The sequence below is a fragment of the Pseudophryne corroboree genome, chromosome 6 (assembly GCF_028390025.1).
Source record: "Pseudophryne corroboree isolate aPseCor3 chromosome 6, aPseCor3.hap2, whole genome shotgun sequence".
Lineage (NCBI taxonomy): Eukaryota > Metazoa > Chordata > Amphibia > Anura > Myobatrachidae > Pseudophryne > Pseudophryne corroboree.
This window is the reverse complement of record NC_086449.1, coordinates 218159997-218181244: the sequence shown is the minus strand read 5'-3', so window position 1 is coordinate 218181244 and position 21248 is coordinate 218159997. Positions and strand designations below refer to the sequence as shown.

Genomic DNA, 21248 nt, shown 5'->3' with positions numbered 1-21248 from the left:
TCTAGAGGCACAAATGCAGGAAATTGCCATACATGACCAAAAAGGTGTATAAGAAACAACAATTTTACAGATATTCATAGAGTTGGCATACAGGTGGGCAAGGTAGGCGTGGATAAAACAGAAGAAAAAGGCATGCTGCATACCATTTGAATCAGTAGAAGCTGCTCGTGCATCCTCTTGCATTATATTGCGTCCAAGACACATTTTTGAGTAAAAATGTAGGGGGAAAAAAAAATGCTCTGCGCTACCGAGTTTCACCACGTCATGGCACAACTTGAAGGGCTGTCTAGCAGGAATGCAGCAAGGATGTAAGAGGACACATCTGTAGTAGAGAAACCTTTTAAAAAAAAAAAAGAATTGTACACATGGAGAAGTGACCTTTAGATTTACTTAGAGAGAAGATTGATGATCACTGTGTAAGTACACACAAGGACGATATCGGCACGATGTTCCTGATTCGTACAAATCGTTCACAAAATTGTCCAGTGTGTATGTACTATGTCGCTGACTATGCATGCTCCTGCAAGTGTGTATGCACTTGGCTATCCCGGAATCCCTTCCAGGTCCCGTCGCTGGCGACTTCGCATTGCATGCGAGTCGTCTTAGTGTGTACCTACCTTTATTAATAAATAAAGGGGAATGTAAAGGGGAAGAAAATTTAATTTGTACGTGTCAAGGCAGGAGCGAAATTATAGAAAATTGTGAGGAGGTTAATACAATTGGGCCAGTCCGTACTCTGCAAAGAAAACCGTTTAGGTATTTTCATAAATACAGTGCTCTGACTTAAGTCTCTTTTCATTCAGTATACATTGCATCTGATATATTTTTATTAGCTTGATAATATTTGAACACGTAAGTATGCCAGGTGCCTTTTACATGCTGTCTCTCCTGGCACCCAGGTGACATGCTGTCAATGATCCAGTTTCCGAGCAGGCTGTGCACCCCGCCTCTCCAGACCAGTCTCCCATAAGCAGCTAGTTGAGATGTTACTGTGGCTGACAGTAAGACAATATGGTGAGATGCAGCAGCTCTGTGTGTTCCTCCTCAATTATTCCCTCCAACAATTAACACCATGCTAACCTGACACATTTCCTCGTTCCTGCTTTTGTAAATCATTGCCCCTTCTACTATTCCAGAGATTAATATTTTTTCTTTCACGCAAGTGCCGCCATTCACCCGTCAAGCAGTGTGAACATTATGTAGCTGTCAAGATGTCTGGGGATTACCCAGCATGCACTGCTTGTGAGAAAGTGACACCATAGAGTCCTACTTTTGAGATGTTTATTTTGAGAGTAAGCTGACAGGCATGAAGCCCTGATCCCAGAGTAGCAATCTCATTTAATTAAAGCCCTCTTTTATTAGAGATTTTCCCACTGTTTCCTTTCTCTCTCTTTCTTTTTTTTATTTTTTTTATATTTATATATCAACAATTGGAAATTTGGCTCTTGGGCTAACTGTTAGAAAGCGCTTGAGATAGTGTAGATAGTTTTGTGCAATTTGAAAGTTAATTATTTTTCTTTTTGTTACATTCATGTTTGTGGTTGCTTACTTTAGCACATTTTATAACGTTATGAAGACATTCATGTATTTTTGGATAGTTTTTTTTTTCTTTAGACCAAAAGTGTAGGTCTTAGGAAGGCCAGTCCCGGGATTTAGGCTCAAAAACGAGTGGGATTCAATCCTGGGATCGGAAGCTCCAATCCCATGGATTGAGGGATCAGCGTTGTGTGTCCTCAGGACGCTCAGACGCTGCCCAGCTTCCTCCTACCAACTCCCCAGCGTAGCGTGACGTGCAGTGAGAGGTCACGCTGCGCCGTCACATGCCACTGGGAGCCACCGAGAGAGAGCAGCTAATGTTTCTCACCCGCCCGCTCCCGGTGTATGGTGAGTTATGTGGGTGGGGAGAGGGTGGCGGCCACACAGGGAATCACAAGTCCCGGGAATTCCGGGATTGAGCATTTTTCAATCCCGATACCTGGGATTAAAAAAATGACCCGGGATCGGCCTCCCTAGTATGTCTGTAGTGCTTTGGTGCAGCAGCTTGCGGCATCTGGAGATTGAAAATGTTTGTATGGTTCTAGGTATTCACCAAAATTTGTAACTGTTGCTATCTCATCCATGTGTACCAGGACGTATGAGCTGTTACCTTCTAGCCTGCTTGTAAATACTGTTACGAGTTGAGTTTGCCATATCCAAACTCCTTGAGACCAGAAGTATTTTGGATTTTTCCATATTTTGGAATATTTGCATACCATAATGAGATATCTTGGGGATGGGACCCAAGTCTAAGGTCGCTATCCTATTTGCCCCAATGTCTGCATCCTTTTCCCCCCGATACTGGCACTTATCGGGGTTTATGTTGAGGCACCTAAAGCATAATCCGCAATAAGGGGCTGCCGGAGCCGCGGTAACACATGGGATCGGGAACTTATTCCCGATCCCATATGTTTTTGCAGGATCGCTGGTCCAATTTTTGCAGGTGAAACAATGGCCTCTGTTTGGATACTGCGATAGTAACCATTGGTCATTAATCATTATATCCGTCCGTTTTGATCTTCTGAAATCGCATCAAGGGCAATAGGATACCGCCCTAAGCATGAAATGTATTTATTTGTCATATGTACCTTTTATACATAACTTAAAGGTAATTTTCTACAATATTTTTTATCATTTTGTGCACATATACAAAAATTTATTTGTTTCATATACCTTTATACACAAAGCCTGACAGTAATTTTACACAGTATTTTTTTATAATTTTGTGCATGAAACAAAGTTTGTGTACATTGAACCATCAGAAAGCAAAGGTATCTCAGTCGCACTCAAAAAATGTTGGATTTCAGATTATTTTGGATATCTGATAATCAGATATCGGGGACTCAACCTGTAGTACAAAAAGTAACAAATAATTATACACATTTTAAATGGTCTTTAAAAAGGTTGGTGAAAAGTACAAACCAATATTGTGAATATTACATTAGTGTAAATTTACTTTAATAACATTCTCATAATCCCTATTTGTTCTCCTTTCCGTAGGTACTAGTGATCCTTACGTAAAGTTCAAACTCAACAAGAAGACCTTATACAAGAGTAAAGTCATCTACAAAAATTTGAATCCAGTTTGGGATGAAACGTTTGTGTTGCCTATCCAAAATCTTGAACAAAAGCTACACCTCAAGGTGGTTTAGTAATGTCATCACAGTCTATCTTCCTAATTTCTATACTATAAAAAAAACACTAAGTTTATGTTTTTCGTCATATTTACAGGTTTACGATCGCGATTTGACAACTGATGACTTTATGGGATCTGCTTTTCTATGTCTTCAAGAACTGGAACTAAATAAGTATGTTGATCTTCTTAATTACCGATGATGCAGAAAAGTGGGCCTAATTCAGAGTTGATCGCAGCAGAAAATTTGTTAGCAGTTGGGCAAAACCATGGGCACTGGAGGGGGGGGGGGGGGGCAGATGTAACATTTGTAGAGAGAGTTAGATTTGGGTGTGGTGTGTTCAAACTGAAGTCTAAAATGCAGTGTAAAAATAAAGCAGTCAGTATTTACCCTGCACAGAAACAAAGTAACCTACCCAAATCTAACTATCTCTGCAAATGTTATATCTGCCACACCTGCAGTGCACATGGTTTGCCCAACTGCAAACAAACTTGCTGCTGCGATCAACTCTGAATTACCCCCAATATACAGTCTTCAATAGCCATTTTTTTATCAGTTACACCAGTGTTTCCCAAAGTTTTTTGAAACACAGCACCCTAGAGTATCAGAATTATTTTTCATGGCATCCCTAGGGCCAAAAATTTCTTATTGAGAAAGTCAGGAAAATATATTAAATTTAAGTATATTGTGTTTATATGTCATCTTGTGGTTCAGTTGTGTGGTGGGGGACAGGATTCACTTCTGTTTGTCCACATATTTTATGATTGGAAGCCACAAGCACTGGTTTTACATTCACCATAAATAATTTGAATTGGTCCTGGACCACCAACCCAGGGCACCCCTGCATGTTACCCCTAGGTACCCCAGGGTGCCACGGCACACAGTTTGAGAACCACGGAGTTACACTGTTAGCTTGCAATCTAGGCGGTTTCAAAATTATACTCCCTTTTTAATTTTCTTTAGCTGTGTAAATTGGGTGGTCTTCTGTTTGCCGGCGGCCGGGCTCCCGACGACCAGCATACCGGCGCCAGAATCCCGACCACCGGCATACCGACAGATTTTCTCCCTCTTGGGGGTCCACGACCCCCCTGGAGGGAGAATAGATAGTGTGGCGCGCATAGCGAGCCCGCAAGGGGCTCATTTGCGCTCGCCCAGCTGTCGGTATGCCGCCGGTATGCTGGTCGTCAGGAGCCCAGCCGCCGGCAAACCCTACTACACCTGTGTAAATTGTTTAGCCTGTTTCGAGGACACTGCTATTAAGTATTCTAACTTAAAGAAAAAGTTTCCTAATTTCATATATAAAAATAACTTTATTCGATACTTTACATGTCTGTCTTGATCGGTTTCTGTGCAGAGACGTGTGTTTAGCTTGTACATTATTTGCAAAAAAAAACCCAAACATTAATTGAAGCGTTAACAGCAACTCTTCTTGAAATACTTTTTTAGCTCCTATATGGCAGACGGCTTGTGCTGTTCCTTGGACCTGAATAATGACACACTATTGGGATTTCATTATGATTGTCAATACAGTTTACCATGCTGCAAAATGTCAGAATAATGTGAAAGTTGTTTTTTGAGCGATGGAGCGTGAAATTTTCTGATATTCCGATGGAACTGATGCAGAAACTCCTCGCTGTTAAGATGATCCACAACATTTCAAATGAAATACAGATATTTAGTGATTACTTGTGGTTCTATTTTTTTTTCTTGTAGGGCTGTGGAAAAAGTGTTCCGCTTGGAAGATCCCAATAGCTTAGAGCAAGACATGGGGGTGATTGTGGCAGATATCAGTCTGTCCATCAGGATGCGAGACATGAAAAATAATGTAGGTTGATTTCCTCTTCTGATCTTGGTTGATAACTAAAGCACTTTGATCCAAAAAAAACAAAACTAGATTTTTCTCTGTGGAATACTGTATCTGTACCAACCTATTTATTTTGGCAGAAAAGCTGAGAATTGCTGTTTGATGTCACCAGGGATTCTCGCACTTGTCTAGAGATGGACGCATCGCTGATGCATATTTTGACGCAGCAGCCATGTGTAAAAATAATAATGCAGCAGCGGGCTTCTGTAGGAAAAAGACGCCTCTTGCCAGCATTTGCGATCCGAGTGCTGCCTCCAAAGACGCCCCATCACATCACCTGTTAGCAACATCAGTCATCTGTGTGACCGAACTGCTGATCCGAGGCCAAGAAATCTGCGTCTGCTGATCACTTACACCCTGGCCTCTGCATTACCAGAAAGTAGGGGCCAGCCAGCTCCACACGCTCCCTGCCCCCAAACAGTGTCAGTCTGCCAGTCTGTCTGCACACCGTTATGCGCAGAGTGGGTCCTGGTCATGTCAGTCCATCCAGAATCAGAGATGTGTGCAAGCATGAATCTCTGAATTAGAACATATGTTCTCAGAAGAATTTAAATAAATGTGGGGGGGGGAGGAGTTAAAAAATATTTAGTAACACCCTAATGTATCTCCGATACCTGCTGCAGCCCTCATTCTCGCTAGCAGCCACAACCCCTGTAGGTTTCTATGGAGGATGCGATGCTGGCAGATTAACCGAGGTCCAGAATGCAAACATTTCCCGAGCTTGGTACTCACAGCTTATGGCATCTGAAGACGGCAGTAGCCCGCTGTAGCCTGGTCTACACATTGCAGTCTTTTCCGGGAGAGGATTCCCTTGGAACCCTCTCCAGCAATGGCCGCCACACGTGTGGTCAGCCGGATCACGTATGCGCAGGAGCCCCAGAAAAACAGAGCACATTGCAGAGATGGCTCCTTTCGGAGCCCCGTCCCTGTAGATGTAAAATGACGCATCCTGCCGATGTTATCGCACCCTCCAATGCGATTGAGGGTGCTAATATCACGCCCCAGAATGCATACCAAATGTGATAAATAGGCCCTTTTCTGCTGCGGGGTACACTGGGCTCCACAGGGAATGACATTGGGGTGCAGAGTAGGATCTTGATCCGAGGCACCAACAGGCTCAAAGCTTTGACTGTTCCCAGAATGCCTTGCGCCGCCTCCTCTATAACCCCGCCTCCGTGCACAGGATCTCCGTTTTGTAGTTGGTGCCGTGCAGTAAGCAGGCACATAACAGGGGGGCTGCTCCAGCAGCCCTGAGAGAAGCTTTTAAAGAATTTTGAAGACTTCAAGGGCTGCAGAGACACTGACTGTGTTAGATGTCAGTCAGACATCTCCTGCTGCAGCTCCATCACCTCCCCCAGCGGCACTGTACACTCCCGCGCCCTGGTTGACGGGTACCTACAGCGGAGGCTCCGGTTTTCTTCCAAGTTAGTCACACACACGACCGCTGCTCTCCCGGATCGCGTGGACACACTCAGGGAGGAGGTAAGGGGTCCCCTCGATGGGCCCCGCTGTAAATCGTGATCCAGCGCGGCCGGTGTGGACACTGTGGTAGTACAGGGACCCCACTAGACCACCAGGGCATGGGCACAGGTCAGTTTTCTCTCATAAAACCATTTTATTAAGTACCCGGGGGTGAAGTCCAGCAGGGGGATACGGCTTTAACCTGTAGCCCCTCCCCCAGCCCCAGGGCGCCATTTAGAGTAAATGTTTCCGCCCTGGAGCTGCATATCTCTCTCCCTCACTCCCTGTCAGCATTTGGGCACCATTATAGCAAGCAGAGCTGATCCTGGGACTGTTTGGGCAAATCCTCCTCTGTAAAGCCACCTACCTGTCAGCGCTGTGCATTTTACAGGACACTTAAGTATTCTACATGTCTGCTGACAGTGTTAGTTAAGAAAATGTGCATTTAGTCAGGGTTATTTAGTACAAGCACCCTGTTATATACATCCAGTCTTTACTGTGCATTGTTATATCTATTAAGTGTATAGCTATACATAGTACTACTCTGTATTGCTAGTCCAGTGCAGTTTTATTGCATGTCATAATTTCTGCATTGTACAAACTGTGACTCTGTGTGTGTGCATATAGCTGCTGTGTGACCTCCATTTCGTGTATCTCACTCAGATTGCTATCCCTATATTCTATAACCTGAGGGGGCTAAGTGTGTCAGGTTTATCATGATATAGGCAGTTCACAGGATGTACTCAGTGTGTATTTTTCTCTGTGATTTTTAGTCACCATATACCTCTTGAATTCCCTGTTTGTGATGATGCACTACACAGGGGGTTCTTGTCAGGCATTGTGCTGCTGATATTGTACTGTGTTGCCTTGCATTGAGCTTTTGATTATGTCAGCTGCAACGGAGCTGGGGCTGATCCCACATTGCGTGGTGTTGACGCTGCAGACACATTTGAGGATAACATAGCAGTTGAGGGTTCAGGTTCTGGGGGTTCCTTACCCCCCAGTGGGACTATAACAACGGGGGTGCAAAATGACACACCTTGGGCTACCTTCTCCACGCTATTGTATATGCTGGTAACTAGACTAACGCCCCCTATGGGACCTCCTGTGCTGGTACAACCGCTTATGGTCCCTGCGGTTAACCCGCCATGGGCAGATCAACTGTCCAATTAGTTACAGCAATTGAACCAATCACTGACTGCTCAAAAGTCTAACTTTCACCCCCCTAAGACCAAGGTGTCCTCTAAGCGGGCAATTACTTCCTCACAATCCACCAACGTCCCAGACACCTCGTCTGATGAGGATGGCGTTTATACAGACCCCACAGATTCAGATTCTGATGGGAAGTTGTTTCGCAGGTGGATGTTCCTGACTTGTTAGAGGCTATCAGGCTCATTCTTCAGGTTGATGATGAACCGGAGCCTGACACTGCCCCTAAGAAACCGGACAGGTTTAAACGTCAGAAGTATGTTAAACAAGTTTTACCTCACTCTGAACATTTAGTTGACATACGTCAGGAGTCCTGGGAAAATCCAGGAAAGAAGTTCACGCCTCACAAGAAGATGCTGGCTCGCTACCCCCTCGCTGCGGAGCTTAGTAAAAACTGGGAAACACCCCCGCCAGTGGATTCGCAAGTGGCGCGGCTGGTAGTATCCTCAGCTCTGCCTGTAACTACCGTCACGTCCTTGAGAGAGCCGACGGATATGCGTGTGGAGGGTTGTTTGAAGGCAATCTGCACCCTAAACGGTGCGGTGCATAGGCCCACTATTGCTATGGGCAGCAGAAGCTGTGGAAGCGTGGGCTCAGGAGCTGGAGGCGGAGTGGCCTTCCAATGCTTCTGATCATGCTAGACAATGTCTGTCGTATATTGTTACAGCGTCTCATTACATTAAAGAGGCGGCTTCTGATACCAGTATTCTGGCGGCCAAGGCTTCTACTACGTTCATTTTGACTCGCCGAATTCTCTGGTTACGGTCCTGGTCTGTGGACATGGAATCTAAGAAAACCCTGGAGGTACTCCCCTTCACAGGAGACATTCTTTTCGGAGACGACCTCAACAAGATAGTGGCTGACTTAGATTCTGCTAAAACAGCATGTCTTCCTAGTACTGCTCCTTCGGTGCTGAAGGCTAAGAGTACTCCCTTTCGCTCCTTTCGTCCTTCAGGGAAAGCGAAAGGTCAGGCGTGCCCAAAACAGGTTCGCATTTCCAAACCCAATAAGCCCAAACTCAAGCGGGCCTGGGCTGCCCATCCGCCTGCTTCCAAAACTGACAAGCCTGCTGCATGACGGGGCGGGGATCCCAGAGTGGGGGGCCAACTTCTAGGGTTTACCCAGGAATGGTTGAAGACCACTTCCGATGCCTGGGTATGAGAAGTCGTCACTCGAGGTTACGCCGTATCCTTCAAGAATCGTTCCCCTCATCGATTTTGCCTGACAGACGTCCCTTCGGATCAGGTGAAGGCAAAGACTCTTCATTCGGTGGTAAAGTCCCTCCTGGACACAGGAGTGGTAGTACAGGTGCCTGTGGCTCCATTGTTCTAGCCTTGGAGCCTGGGGACTATATGGTCTCACTGAACATACAGGATGCTTACCTGCATATTCCCATTGCAGTGTTGCATCAGCAGTACCTGAGGTTTGCGGTTGGCAACCTCCATTACCAATTTTGGGAGTTACCTTTTGGTTTGACCACGGCTCCGCGAGTCTTCACCAAGGTCATGGCGGTAATGATGGCTGTACTCCGCCATCAAGGGGTCAGGATCCTACCGTACTTAGACGACTTGTTGATCCTGGCAAATTACCCAGAGATTCTCCTACGCCATCTCGATCTGACTATCCAGTTTCTGCAAGCCCACGGGTGGCTCATCAACTGAAGAAATCCTCTCTGGTCCCTGCTCAGAGCATGGTGCACCTGGGGGCGTTGTTGGACACTCACAACCAGCGGTTGTTCTTGTCTCAGGAGAAAGTCCTGAAGCTTCAGGACAGGATTCAATGCTTCCTATCTCGTCCGCAAGTGTCGATACATTCGGCAATGCAAGTGGTAGGTCTCATGGTGTCGGCTTTCGACATGGTGGAGTACGCTCAATTCCATTCCTGCCCTCTCCAGAGTGGGACGGCCTGCCTCACCGGTTGAGGTCTCAAATGATCTCATTGTATCCAGAGGTCCGTCTGTCACTGAGCTGGTGGCATCAGGACCAAGGATTGAGCAGGGGTCGTCCCTTCTGGATTTCCAACTGGTTCCTTCTGACGACGAACGCCAGTCTGAGGGGTTGGGGCGCGGTGTTGGAGCAACACTCCCTTCAGGGTCGGTGGACCAAGGAGGAGTCTCTCCTCCCGATAAACATTCTGGAATTGCGGGCGGTGTTCATCTCTTTGAACTTGGGCCAGCATTTAATACAGAACAGACCTGTTCAAGTACAGTCGGACAACGCCACCACGGTGGCGTACATCAATCATCAAGGCGGCACTCGATGCCGCATGGCAATGAGGGAAGTATCACGGATTTCTCTGACGTCCTAGTGGATGCTGGGAACTCCGTAAGGACCATGGGGAATAGCGGCTCCGCAGGAGACTGGGCACATCTAAAGAAAGCTTTAGGATCACCTGGTGTGCACTGGCTCCTCCCCCTATGACCCTCCTCCAAGCCTCAGTTAGATTTCTGTGCCCGACGAGAAGGGTGCACACTAGGGGCTCTCCTGAGCTCTCTGTGAAAGTTTTAGTTTAGGTTTATTATTTTCAGTGAGACCTGCTGGCAACAGGCTCACTGCATCGAGGGACTAAGGGGAGAAGAAGCGAACTCACCTGCGTGCAGAGTGGATTGGGCTTCTTAGGCTACTGGACATTAGCTCCAGAGGGACGATCACAGGTTCAGCCTGGATGGGTCACCGGAGCCGCGCCGCCGTCCCCCTTACAGAGCCAGAAAAGCGAAGAGGTCCGGAAAAATCGGCGGCAGAAGACGATCCTGTCTTCAGATAAGGTAGCGCACAGCACCGCAGCTGTGCGCCATTGCTCTCAGCACACTTCACACTCCGGTCACTGAGGGTGCAGGGCGCTGGGGGGGGCAGCGCCCTGAGACGCAATAAATCGATATAAAAACCTTATATGGCTAAAATAAATGCATCACATATAACTCCTGGGCTATATGGATGCATTTAACCCCTGCCAAAACATACAGAAAAAGGATGATAAGGACGCCGAGAAAGGGGCGGAGCCTATCTCCTCAGCACACTGGCGCCATTTTCCCTCACAGCTCAGTTGGAGGGAAGCTCCCTGGCTCTCCCCTGCAGTCACTACACTACAGAAAGGGGTTAAAAAAAGAGAGGGGGGCACAAATTAGGCGCAGTATATAACAATACAGCAGCGAGAGTTTTTTCAGGTCAGTGCGCTCAGTCTCACGTCCAAAAGTTCTTTTAAATGCAAGGGGTCGTCAAAAAAGGTCCTGCTGTTTGGATTAAGTCAGTTGTGAACACTCCGTCAGAAAACACCTCCCAAACTTCTTTGGTGGCTGCTCAGTTCTTCAGAATATGACTTGGGTATGTTCAGTCATAAGATTCTGTGAAAGCAGGGGAGAAGAACAAGCGCCATATGGTGTAGTATTTTGAATAAATAGGAGTAATGGATACGTATATATGAAATAAGTACCGGATAAATTCTTGAGATTTATGCCTGTCTGTCTCGCTAAATTCCTTGTGGCTATTCCCCACCTAGGAGACAAAAGATTATCGCCATATGGTGTAGTAACCTCAGATATACCTTGGGGTACCCTCCCCTATATTTTATGCGTACCAAAAGAAGGTTATAATAAAGCATATAGGATATGTTTGTATCCAAGTAGATCAAGTCGGTCCAATAGCTGAATCAATCGACTGCTGCTGCCTTGTATAGTATTATCAGAAAAAAAATTTTTAATCCATAAAATAACAATATACAAAAACAGATAAATAAAACAAATCAGAAAATCTTAGCTGATTGGTATAGGCAGTAGTCAGGTCAGTCTCAAGATCTCAAGAATTTATCCGGTACTTATTTCATATATACGTATCCATTACTCCTATTTATTCAAAATACTACACCATATAACAATACAGCAGCTATAAAGGGAAAAACACTTATATAAGGTTATCCCTGTATATATATAGCGCTCTGGTGTGTGCTGGCAAACTCTCCCTCTGTCTCCCCAAAGGGCTAGTGGGGTCCTGTCCTCTATCAGAGCATTCCCTGTGTGTGTGCTGTGTGTCGGTACGTTGGTGTCGACATGTATGAGGAGAAAAATGATGAGGAGACGGAGTAGAGTGTCTGAAATAGTGTTGTCACCCCCTAGGGGGTCGACACCTGAGTGGATGTACTGTTGAAATTGCGTGACAGTGTCAGCTTTGTATAAAAGACAGTGGTTGACATGAGACAGCCGGCTACTCAGCTTGTGCATGTCCAGACGTCTCATACAGGGGCCCTAAAGCGCCCGTTACCTCAGATACAGACGCCGACAAGGGTACTGACTCCTGTGTCGACGGTGAAGAGACAACCGTGATTTCCAATAAGGCCACACATTGCATGATTGAGGCAATGGAAAAAGTTTACACTTTTCTGATAATATGAATACCACCAAAAAAATGGGGTATTATGTTTGGTGAGGAAAAACTTCCTGTAGTTTTCCTGAATCTGAGAAATAAAATGAGGTGTGTGATGATGCGTGGGTTTCCCCCCGATAACAATTGATAATTTCAAAAAAGTTATGGGCAGTATACCTTTTCCCGCCAGAGGTTAGGGTGCGTTGGGAAACACCCCCTAGGGTGGATAAAGCGCTCACACGCTTGTAAAAACAAGGGCTCTACCCTCTCCTGAGATGGCCGCCCTTAAGGATCCTGCTGATAGAAAGCAGGAGCGTATCCTAAAATGTATTTACACACATACTGGTGTTATACTGCGACCAGCAATCGCCTCAGCCTGGATGTGCAGTGCTGGGTTGGCGTGGTCGGATTCCCTGACTGGAAATATGATATCCTAGATAAGGACAGTATATTATTGCCTATAGAGCAATTAAAAGATGCATTTCTATATATGCATGATGCACAGCGGAATATTTGCCGACTGGCATCAAGTATAAGTGCGTTGTCCAATTATTCCAGTAAAGTGGTCAGGTGATGCGGATTCCAAACGGCATTTGGAAGTATTGCCTTAAAAGAGGGGCTGTACCCCAGGTCGCCTCTCAAAATAAGACGCCGTATTATCAGGCGCAGTCCTGGTTGGCAAGCGGGCAAAAGGGTTCCTCTTTTCTGCTCGTGACAGAGGGAGAGGAAAATGGCTGCAGAGATCAGCCAGTTCCAAGGAACAGAAACCCTTTTCCGCCTATGCCAAGCCCTCAGTATGACGCTAGGGCTTTACAAGTTCAGGCACGGTGGGGTCCCGTTCTCAATGAATTTCAGTGCGCAGTGGGCTCACTCGCAAGTAGACCCCTAGATCCTTCAGATAATATTTCAGGGGTACAAATTGGAATTCGAGACGTATTCCCCTCGCCGTTTCCAAAAGTCTGTTTTACCGACGTCTCCCGCTGACAGGGAGGCTGTTTTGGAAGCCATTCACAAGCTGTATTCCCAGCAGGTGATAATCAAGGTACCCCTCCTGCAACAGGGAACGGGGTATTATTCCACACTATTGTGGTACCGAAGCCAGACGGCTCGGTGAGACCGATTTTAAACTCTAAAATCTAAAATCTTTGAACACTTGCATACAGAGGTTCAAATTCAAAATTGAGTCACTCAGAGCAGTGCTTGCAAACCTGGAAGAAGGGGACTACATGATGTCTCGGGACATCAAGGATGCTTACCTTCATGTCAAAATTTACCCTTCTCACCAAGGGTATTTCAGGTTATGGTACAGAACTGTATCAGTTCGGACGCTGCCGTAGGGATGGTCCACGGCACCCCGGGTCTTTACTGAAGTAATGACCGAAATGATGATATTCCTTCGAAGGAAGGGAATTTTAGTTATCCTTTACTTGAACGATTCCCTGATAAGGGTAAGATCCAGGGAACAGTTGGAGATCGGTGTAGCACTATATCAGGTAGTGTTGTGGCAGCACGATTGGATTTTCAATATTCCAAAATCGCAGCTGGTTCCGACGACTTGTCTTCTGTTCCTAGGGATGATTCTGGACATAGTCCAGAAAGAAGGTGCTTCTCCCGGAGGAGAAAGCCAGGGAGTTATCCGAGCTAGTCAGGAACCTCCTAAAACCGAACCAAGTCCCAGTGCATCAATGCACAAGGGTTCTGGGTAAAAATGGTGGCTTCCTACGAAGCAATCCCATTCGGCAGATTCCACGCACAGTGGAACCTACTGGACAAATGGTCCGGGTCGCATCTTCAGATGCTTCAGCGGATAACCCTGTCACCAGGGACAAGGGTATCCCTCCTGTGGTGGTTGCAGAGTGCTCATCTTCTAGAGGGCCGCAGATTCGGCATTCGGGACTGGGTCCTGGTGGCCACGGATGCCAGCCTGCGAGGCTGGGGAGCAGTCACACAGGGAAGGAATTTCCAGGGCTTATGGTCAAGCCTGGAGACATCTCTTCATATAAACATTCTGGAACTAAGGGCCATTTACAATGCCCTAAGTCAAGCGAAACCCCTGCTTCAGGGTCAGGCGGTATTGATCCAATCGGACAACATCACGTCAGTCGCCCACGTAAACAGACAGGGCGGCACGAGAAGCAGGAGGGCAATGGCAGAGGCTGCAAGGATTTTCGCTGGGCGGAAAATCATGTGATAGCACTGTCAGCAGTGTTCATTCCGGGAGTGGACAACTGGGAAGCAGACTTCCTCAGCAGACACGACCTTCACCCGGGAGAGTGGAGACTTCACTCAGAAGTCTTCCACCTGATTGTAAACCGTTGGGAAAAACCAAAGGTGGACATAATGGCGTCCCGTCTAAACAAAAAACTAGACAGATATTGCGCCAGGTCAAGGGACCCTCAGGCAATAGCGGTGGACGCTCTGGTAACGCCGTGGGTGTACCAGTCAGTGTATGTGTTCCCTCCTCTGCCTCTCATACCAAAAGTACTGAGAATAATAAGAAGGAGAGGAGTAAGAACTATACTCGTGGTTCCGGATTGGCCAAGAAGGACTTGGTATCTGGAACTTCAAGAGATGCTCACGGACGAACCGTGGCCTCTATCTCTAAGAAATGACCTGCTCCAGCAGGGGCCTTGTCTGTTCCAAGACTTACCGCGGCTGCGTTGGACGGCATGGCGGTTGAACGCCGGATCCTGAAGGAAAAAGGCATTCCGGATGAAGTCATCCCTACCCTGGTCAAGGCCAGGAAGGACGTAACTACAAAACATTATCACCGCATTTGGCGAAAATTTGTTGCGTGGGGTGAGGCCAAGAAGGCCCCTACAGAGGAATTTCAACTGGGTCGTTTCCTCCATTTCCTGCAAACAGGACTGTCTATGGGCCAAAAATTGGGGTCCATTAAGGTTCAAATTTCGGCCCTGTCGATTTTCTTCCAAAAAGAACTGGCTTCAGTGCCTGAAGTTCAGACATTTGTAAAAGGGGTACTGCATATACAGCCTCCTTTTGTGCCTCCATTGGCACCTTGGGATCTCAATGTTGTGTTGAGTTTCCTAAAGTCACATTGGTTTGAACCACTCACCACTGTGGACTTAAAATATCTCACATGGAAGTGACGAGTTAGCCCTGGCTTCAGCCAGGCGTGTGTCAGAATTGGCGGCTTTATCATATAAAAGCCCTTACTTAATATTTCATTCTGACAGGGCAGAATTGAGGACTTGTCCTCAATTTCTACCTAAGGTGGTTTCTGCATTTCACATGAACCAACCTATTGTGGTACCTGCGGCTACTAAGGACTTGGAGGACTCCAAGTTGCTTGACGTGGTCAGGGCCCTGAAAATATATGTCTCCAGGACGGCTGGAGTCAGAAAATCTGACTCGCTGTTTATCCTGTATGCACCCAACAAGCTGGGTGCTCCTGCTTCTAAGCAGACGATTGCTCGTTGGAGTTTTAGTACAATTCAGCTTGCACATTCTGTGGCAGGCCTGCCACAGCCAAAAATCTGTAAATGCCCACTCCACAAGGAAGGTGGGATCATCTTGGGCAGCTGCCCGAGGGGTCTCGGCTTTACAACTTTGCCGAGCAGTTACTTGGTCAGGAGCAAATACGTTTGTAAAATTCTACAAATTTGATACCCTGGCTGAGGAGGACCTGGAGTTCTCTCATTCGGTGCTGCAGAGTCATCCGCACTCTCCCGCCCGTTTGGGAGCTTTGGTATAATCCCCATGGTCCTTACGGAGTTCCCAGCATCCACTAGGACGTCAGAGAAAATAAGAATTTACTTACCGATAATTCTATTTCTCGTAGTCCGTAGTGGATGCTGGGCGCCCATCCCAAGTGCGGATTGTCTGCAATACTGGTACATAATTATTGTTACCAAAAAAAAAAAAAAAAAAATTCGGGTTATTGTTGTAGTGAGCCATCTTTTCTAGAGGCTCCTCTATTATCATGCTGTTAACTGAGTTCAGATCACAAGTTGTACAGTGTGATTGGTGTGGCTGGTATGAGTCTTACCCGGGATTCAAAATCCTTCCTTATTGTGTACGCTCGTCCGGGCACAGTATCCTAACTGAGGCTTGGAGGAGGGTCATAGGGGGAGGAGCCAGTGCACACCAGGTGATCCTAAAGCTTTCTTTAGATGTGCCCAGTCTCCTGCGGAGCCGCTATTCCCCATGGTCCTTACGGAGTTCCCAGCATCCACTACGGACTACGAGAAATAGAATTATCGGTAAGTAAATTCTTATTTTTTCAGTGGGCGGAATGCCATCTGCCAGCCATATCGGCAGTGTTCATTTCGGGGGTCCTAAACTGGGAAGCGGACTTTCTCAGTCGTCAGGACGTACACGCCGGAGAGTGGAGCCTCCATCTAGAAGTGTTTCAACTCCTCGTGGACAAGTGGGGCCTTCCAGATGTGGACCTGATGGCATCTCAACACAATCACAAGGTTCCAGTCTTCGGAGCAAGGACAAGGGATCCTCAAGCAGCGTTCGTGGACGCACTGGCAATTCCATGGAACTTTCGGCTGCTATACGTGTTCCCTCCGGTGTCACTCCTGCCCAGAGTAATAAGGAAGTTCAAGCAAGAAGGAGGTATCCTACTTCTGTTCGCTCCAGCGTGGCCCAGACGGCATTGGTTCTCAGACCTTCAGGGTCTCTCGATAGAGCGTCCCCTTCTACTTCCGCAGCGCCCAGATCTCCTCGTTCAGGGCCCCTGTGTATATCAGGATTTAGCCCGATTGGCTTTGATGGCGTGGCTCTTGAGGCTTCCGTCTTAAGGGCCAAAGGATTTTCTGAGGCAGTCATTCAAACCATGTTGAAGGCCCGGAAACCGGCTTCTGCTCGGATTTATGATAGAGTCTGGAATTCTTATTTTGCTTGGTGCGCATCTAACAATCATGACGCTTACAAGTTTAGTACGGCCAAACTTTTGGCCTTTCTACAACAAGGCCTGGACTTGGGCCTTCGTCTGGCCTCCATCAAGGTTCATATTTCTGCTTTGTCGGTTTGGTTTCAGAGAAAAATTGCGACCTTACCTGATGTGCATACGTTCACTGAGGATGTGTTGTGGATTCAACCTCCTTATGTCCCGCCTGTGGCTCCTTGGGACTTGTCGGTGGTTCTGGAGGCGTTGCAAGGGTCTCCGTTTGAGCCTCTTGAATCTGCAGACCTTAAGTGGCTTTCTCTTAAGGTATTGTTTCTGCTGGCTATTGCCTCCGCTAGACGGGTGTCTGATTTGGGTGCCTTGTCTTGTAGGTCACCGTATCTGATTTTTCACAGTGATCGGGCGGTTCTTAGAACACGTCTCGGGTATTTACCTAAGGTGGTGTCTTCTTTCCACCTTAATCAGGAGATTGTGGTTTCGGCCTTTGCCTCTCCTGAATCGTCTTCCAAAGAATGGTCTTTGGATGTGGTACGGGCTCTCCGTATCTACGTGAAGAGAACTGCCTCCATCAGGAAGTCGGATTCTCTTTGTTCTGTTTGTTTTTCACAAACGTGGCTGACCTGCTCACAAGCAGACCCTAGCCAGATGGATTAGAATGGTGATTGCACATGCTTATGTACAGGCTGGCCTTCCAGCTCCTGCTACCATCAAGGCCCATTCTACTCGGTCGGTTGGACCTTCTTGGGCGGCCCGCGATGGTGCAACCCTTGAACAATTGTGCAAGGCGACTACGTGGTCCTCAGTGAAGACGTTCATAAGGTTCTATGCCTTTGATACTTCCGCCTCCCAGGATGCTTCCTTTGGGCGCCGGGTTCTTGTGCCTGCAATAGTGCATCCCTTTCCATAAGGAACTGCTTTAGGACATCCCCAATGTAATTCCCTCTTGAGCCCAGTGTACCCCGCAGCAGAAAACGAGATTTATGGTAAGAACTTACTGTTGTTAAATCTCTTTCTACAGGGTACACTGGGCTCCACAGGGCGCCCACCCTGACACACTTAGCTTCTTTGGGTTGGTATGGCATTAGCCACTGACCCTTTCTCCTGTCGTGAGAGTATGGTGTATGTGGCTACTAACAGTTGTCGTCTGTTTTGCCTGCTACTACATTGGACTGGTTAACAAAAACTGAGCTCCTGTGCACGGAGGCGGGGTTATAGAGGTATCGACTCTAGGAATTCTGGGAACAGTCAAAGCTTTGGGCCTGTTGGTGCCTCGGATCAAGATCCTACTCTACGCCCCAATGTCATTCCCTGTGGAGCCCAGTGTACCTCGCAGAAAGATTTTTAACAACGGTAAGTTCTTACCATAAATCTCGTTATATCTTTGTAGCAGAATTTGTATAGTTTGCTTATGACACAGTGACCTAGAGGCCTGTTACTGTACATTGAGGGGATTATGATACAAACAGATGGCATACAGTGACCTGAAACAGGAGGTGAAATGACCCTGCACAAATTAATTTACACATCTAAGAGGTTTGGGGTAAACTTGATAAAGAGGCAGATTAACAGTGAAAAATATTGAATTGTATGATTTTTCTCTGTATGTACAGAGCTACTGCACTCTGCTTATAATATGCTGCATTAACTCTCCTGTACATGTCTGTGATCCAATGTGTTACATGCTGCTTGTGTTACAAGTTACCTAACATGCATTGATGGAGCAGCACACCAATGCTCATGCACATACTGTATACATTAAGTCTACTGAGGCTATATTCAACAATACAGTGACATCTCTGTACTTTGGAGTGAGTTTTTTGAGACGGACGTAACCTAAACAGTCAGTAGTGCAAAATGTTCTGCAGCTCACTATGGGAACTGACCACTTACTGAAAACAACACAATTCATTTCTTAATTTGTTCTTCATGATACAGTATATCCCTGGTCATTACATTAATTCACTTTAAGTTGCACCTGTTGCTATAATTGAGTGAAATGAATTACAGACTAACATATTCACATGACACTTGTTTTAACCATTGCAACCATTACACAGCTGCTGTTTTTTTGCCATTTTGTGACGTCAAACTAGATTTATATTTTTGTTGTACCTAAAAATATTAAAGAAGTGTTTTTTTGCTTGAGGTGTGTTCTTAGTTTTCTACTTACCTTTTTTTTTCTTTTTTTCTTCTTCAGCAACGATGGTCCTCACGGAAAATGCTTGGGGCTTCCAAGGTACATTGCCTACATCATGCATGTAATATCATAGTGTTTTATTTGTCGTTGGACCCTTGTTTATCAGTTATAACTAAGGCCGTTTTAACCAGGAAGCTACACACAAAGTGGAGGTGGTCATTTTAGAGTGCAGCCCATTCATTTGACACTCTGTTGACCAGTTCCTGGTACATTGATGGAGTCTGAATATTGGTGCAGCCCCCAATTAGCATCTGTATTGTGTGTAGGCTATGGGTACACTTTAATATGTCATTGCATAATTGAGATAACCAATACATAGTAATATAATTAAAAAGACAAAGCTACATCAATGTAGATTTGCTGAAGGGGTTAAGGTTTACGTGAAATGATGTTAGACAACAAGTCTGCATGCCGGTATGTGGTACACTGACACTCAGAGTATTAGTCTTGGTTTAAAAAACAGACAGTGTTTGTGTGTGATCTGCTCTCTGGAGTCCAAATTAGCCAAACGTCTGCCTTGTCTTATCACGGCCTGTCTTTTCACTAAGGAAAGATGTTAATAATCCAGATAAGAGTGTGCATCATTCTGGCAGGCCATTCAGTTCCCAAGGCTTCGAGGAACATTTTAGCTTCCCTCTAATAACATGCAAGTGATGCTGACGAGTGGTAACTGATTAAGAAATGAACAGGGTCATTTTCTTACTGCTGATTGTAGAAGTGTGTTGTATTACTGTACAGCACTTGACAAATGTTGTACCTGCTTTTTAAATGCACATTTTTATGAAAGTAAAGATCACATGGAGTACATCATGACCTGATAAAATGTTTAGTTTTGCTATATACGTTTCAGTACTGTAGTTATCACATCCCTTTTTCATGTCTGATATCACTGTACTGTTATGGCCTGCAGAGGGCAGCAAAGCATAGCCTGTACCCGTCTGAAGTGCACAGCCACTTCCTGCCGAGCAGGGTTTATGGTGAATGAATGTATGGCAATTTAACTTGGAAAGGAATTTCCCATAATGCTTCAGATAACCTGACAAACAGTTGTATGCTCTAGTTTATTGATTCTGCTAGTGCACTAAAACAGCAGTACATCAATAACCATCTTTAGTTAGGAAACCCTGAGCTGTAGAGGAGTAATAGCAGTTAGGAAAACAGCATTGAGTCAAGAGCGGAAAAAATGTGAGCGTGGGGAATACTGGTTTCATGGGAGAGAGAGCGGCTGTGGAAGTGCAGCAAGCCAGAGTGTGTACTGTGCAGGACTCTCATGCAGCAGCAAGTAGAAGCAAAATATATTTAAAAAAAAAAAAAAAATCTGATGGGTACAGCCTTCAAACGCAAACCAAAATTGTTTGTCTTATACAGAGAAGCCTAATGGGCAGCAGGTTTTTTTTTTCTTCCTGAGGTGGTAAATTACATCTACTAGTCTCTGCTTATATCTTTAAACATGTTAGAAAGAAGAGTCAAAGAAACTGACAGTGATACTTGCATGATGATTTAGTCTAGAGCCTGTACTACAACATATGTGTGTGTATTTTTGGATATTATGTTGAATGTATAACTGTTTTCGGTTATCTAAGGTGTGTTATTGTTACTGTTAATAAACGTATATGTGCATACTGTATGCCTACCTAATTTACCTTCTTCCCTCAAAATATCCATCAGCGTAGCAGCATTTGATTTAATAATTAGATAGGCCCAGTTTCTTCCCCAAAAGTAATACCGAATTGTGCAGTCTGTGGCATGCTTTTTGCGTTGTTTCTTGTAGCTGTTTTGTTTACTGATGCCTCTGACAAATATGCCCCATCAATTGTCCCTCTTTCAGTGTCATTGATGCCTCCATTTGCAGGCACGCTAGCCATAATTTTACAGTAGTCCTTAATTGTACATCCCATGCTGGCATCTTGCAGTATTCACTTAACACATAAACAACACCTATGTGGAGGTCCTTTATTTCCATATACTTGGTGTCCCTCGGTTACCAAGGGACATTCATTTGTTGGTCTACTACAGTACTAGTATATTGAGCAACACAGGATAGGTTTATATAAACAGATATTATTTGGATTAAAGATCCTCTATTCTTAGCCAGTTTAAAACAAGAATATAAAGT

The 21248-nt window shown here is 45.7% G+C and overlaps 1 protein-coding gene across 3 annotated transcripts in view; it reads left to right on the top strand.

The window, feature by feature from the left end:
• Positions 1-21248, top strand: part of MCTP2 (multiple C2 and transmembrane domain containing 2) — a 351794-nt gene that overhangs the window by 181887 nt on the left and 148659 nt on the right. For all 3 annotated transcript variants that reach the window (XM_063925724.1, XM_063925723.1, XM_063925725.1), the window contains 4 exons: positions 3037-3179; positions 3268-3344; positions 4884-4995; positions 19133-19171. In XM_063925724.1, coding sequence (XP_063781794.1) covers positions 3037-3179; positions 3268-3344; positions 4884-4995; positions 19133-19171 — 371 coding nt within the window. The remainder of the gene's footprint in view (positions 1-3036; positions 3180-3267; positions 3345-4883; positions 4996-19132; positions 19172-21248) is intronic.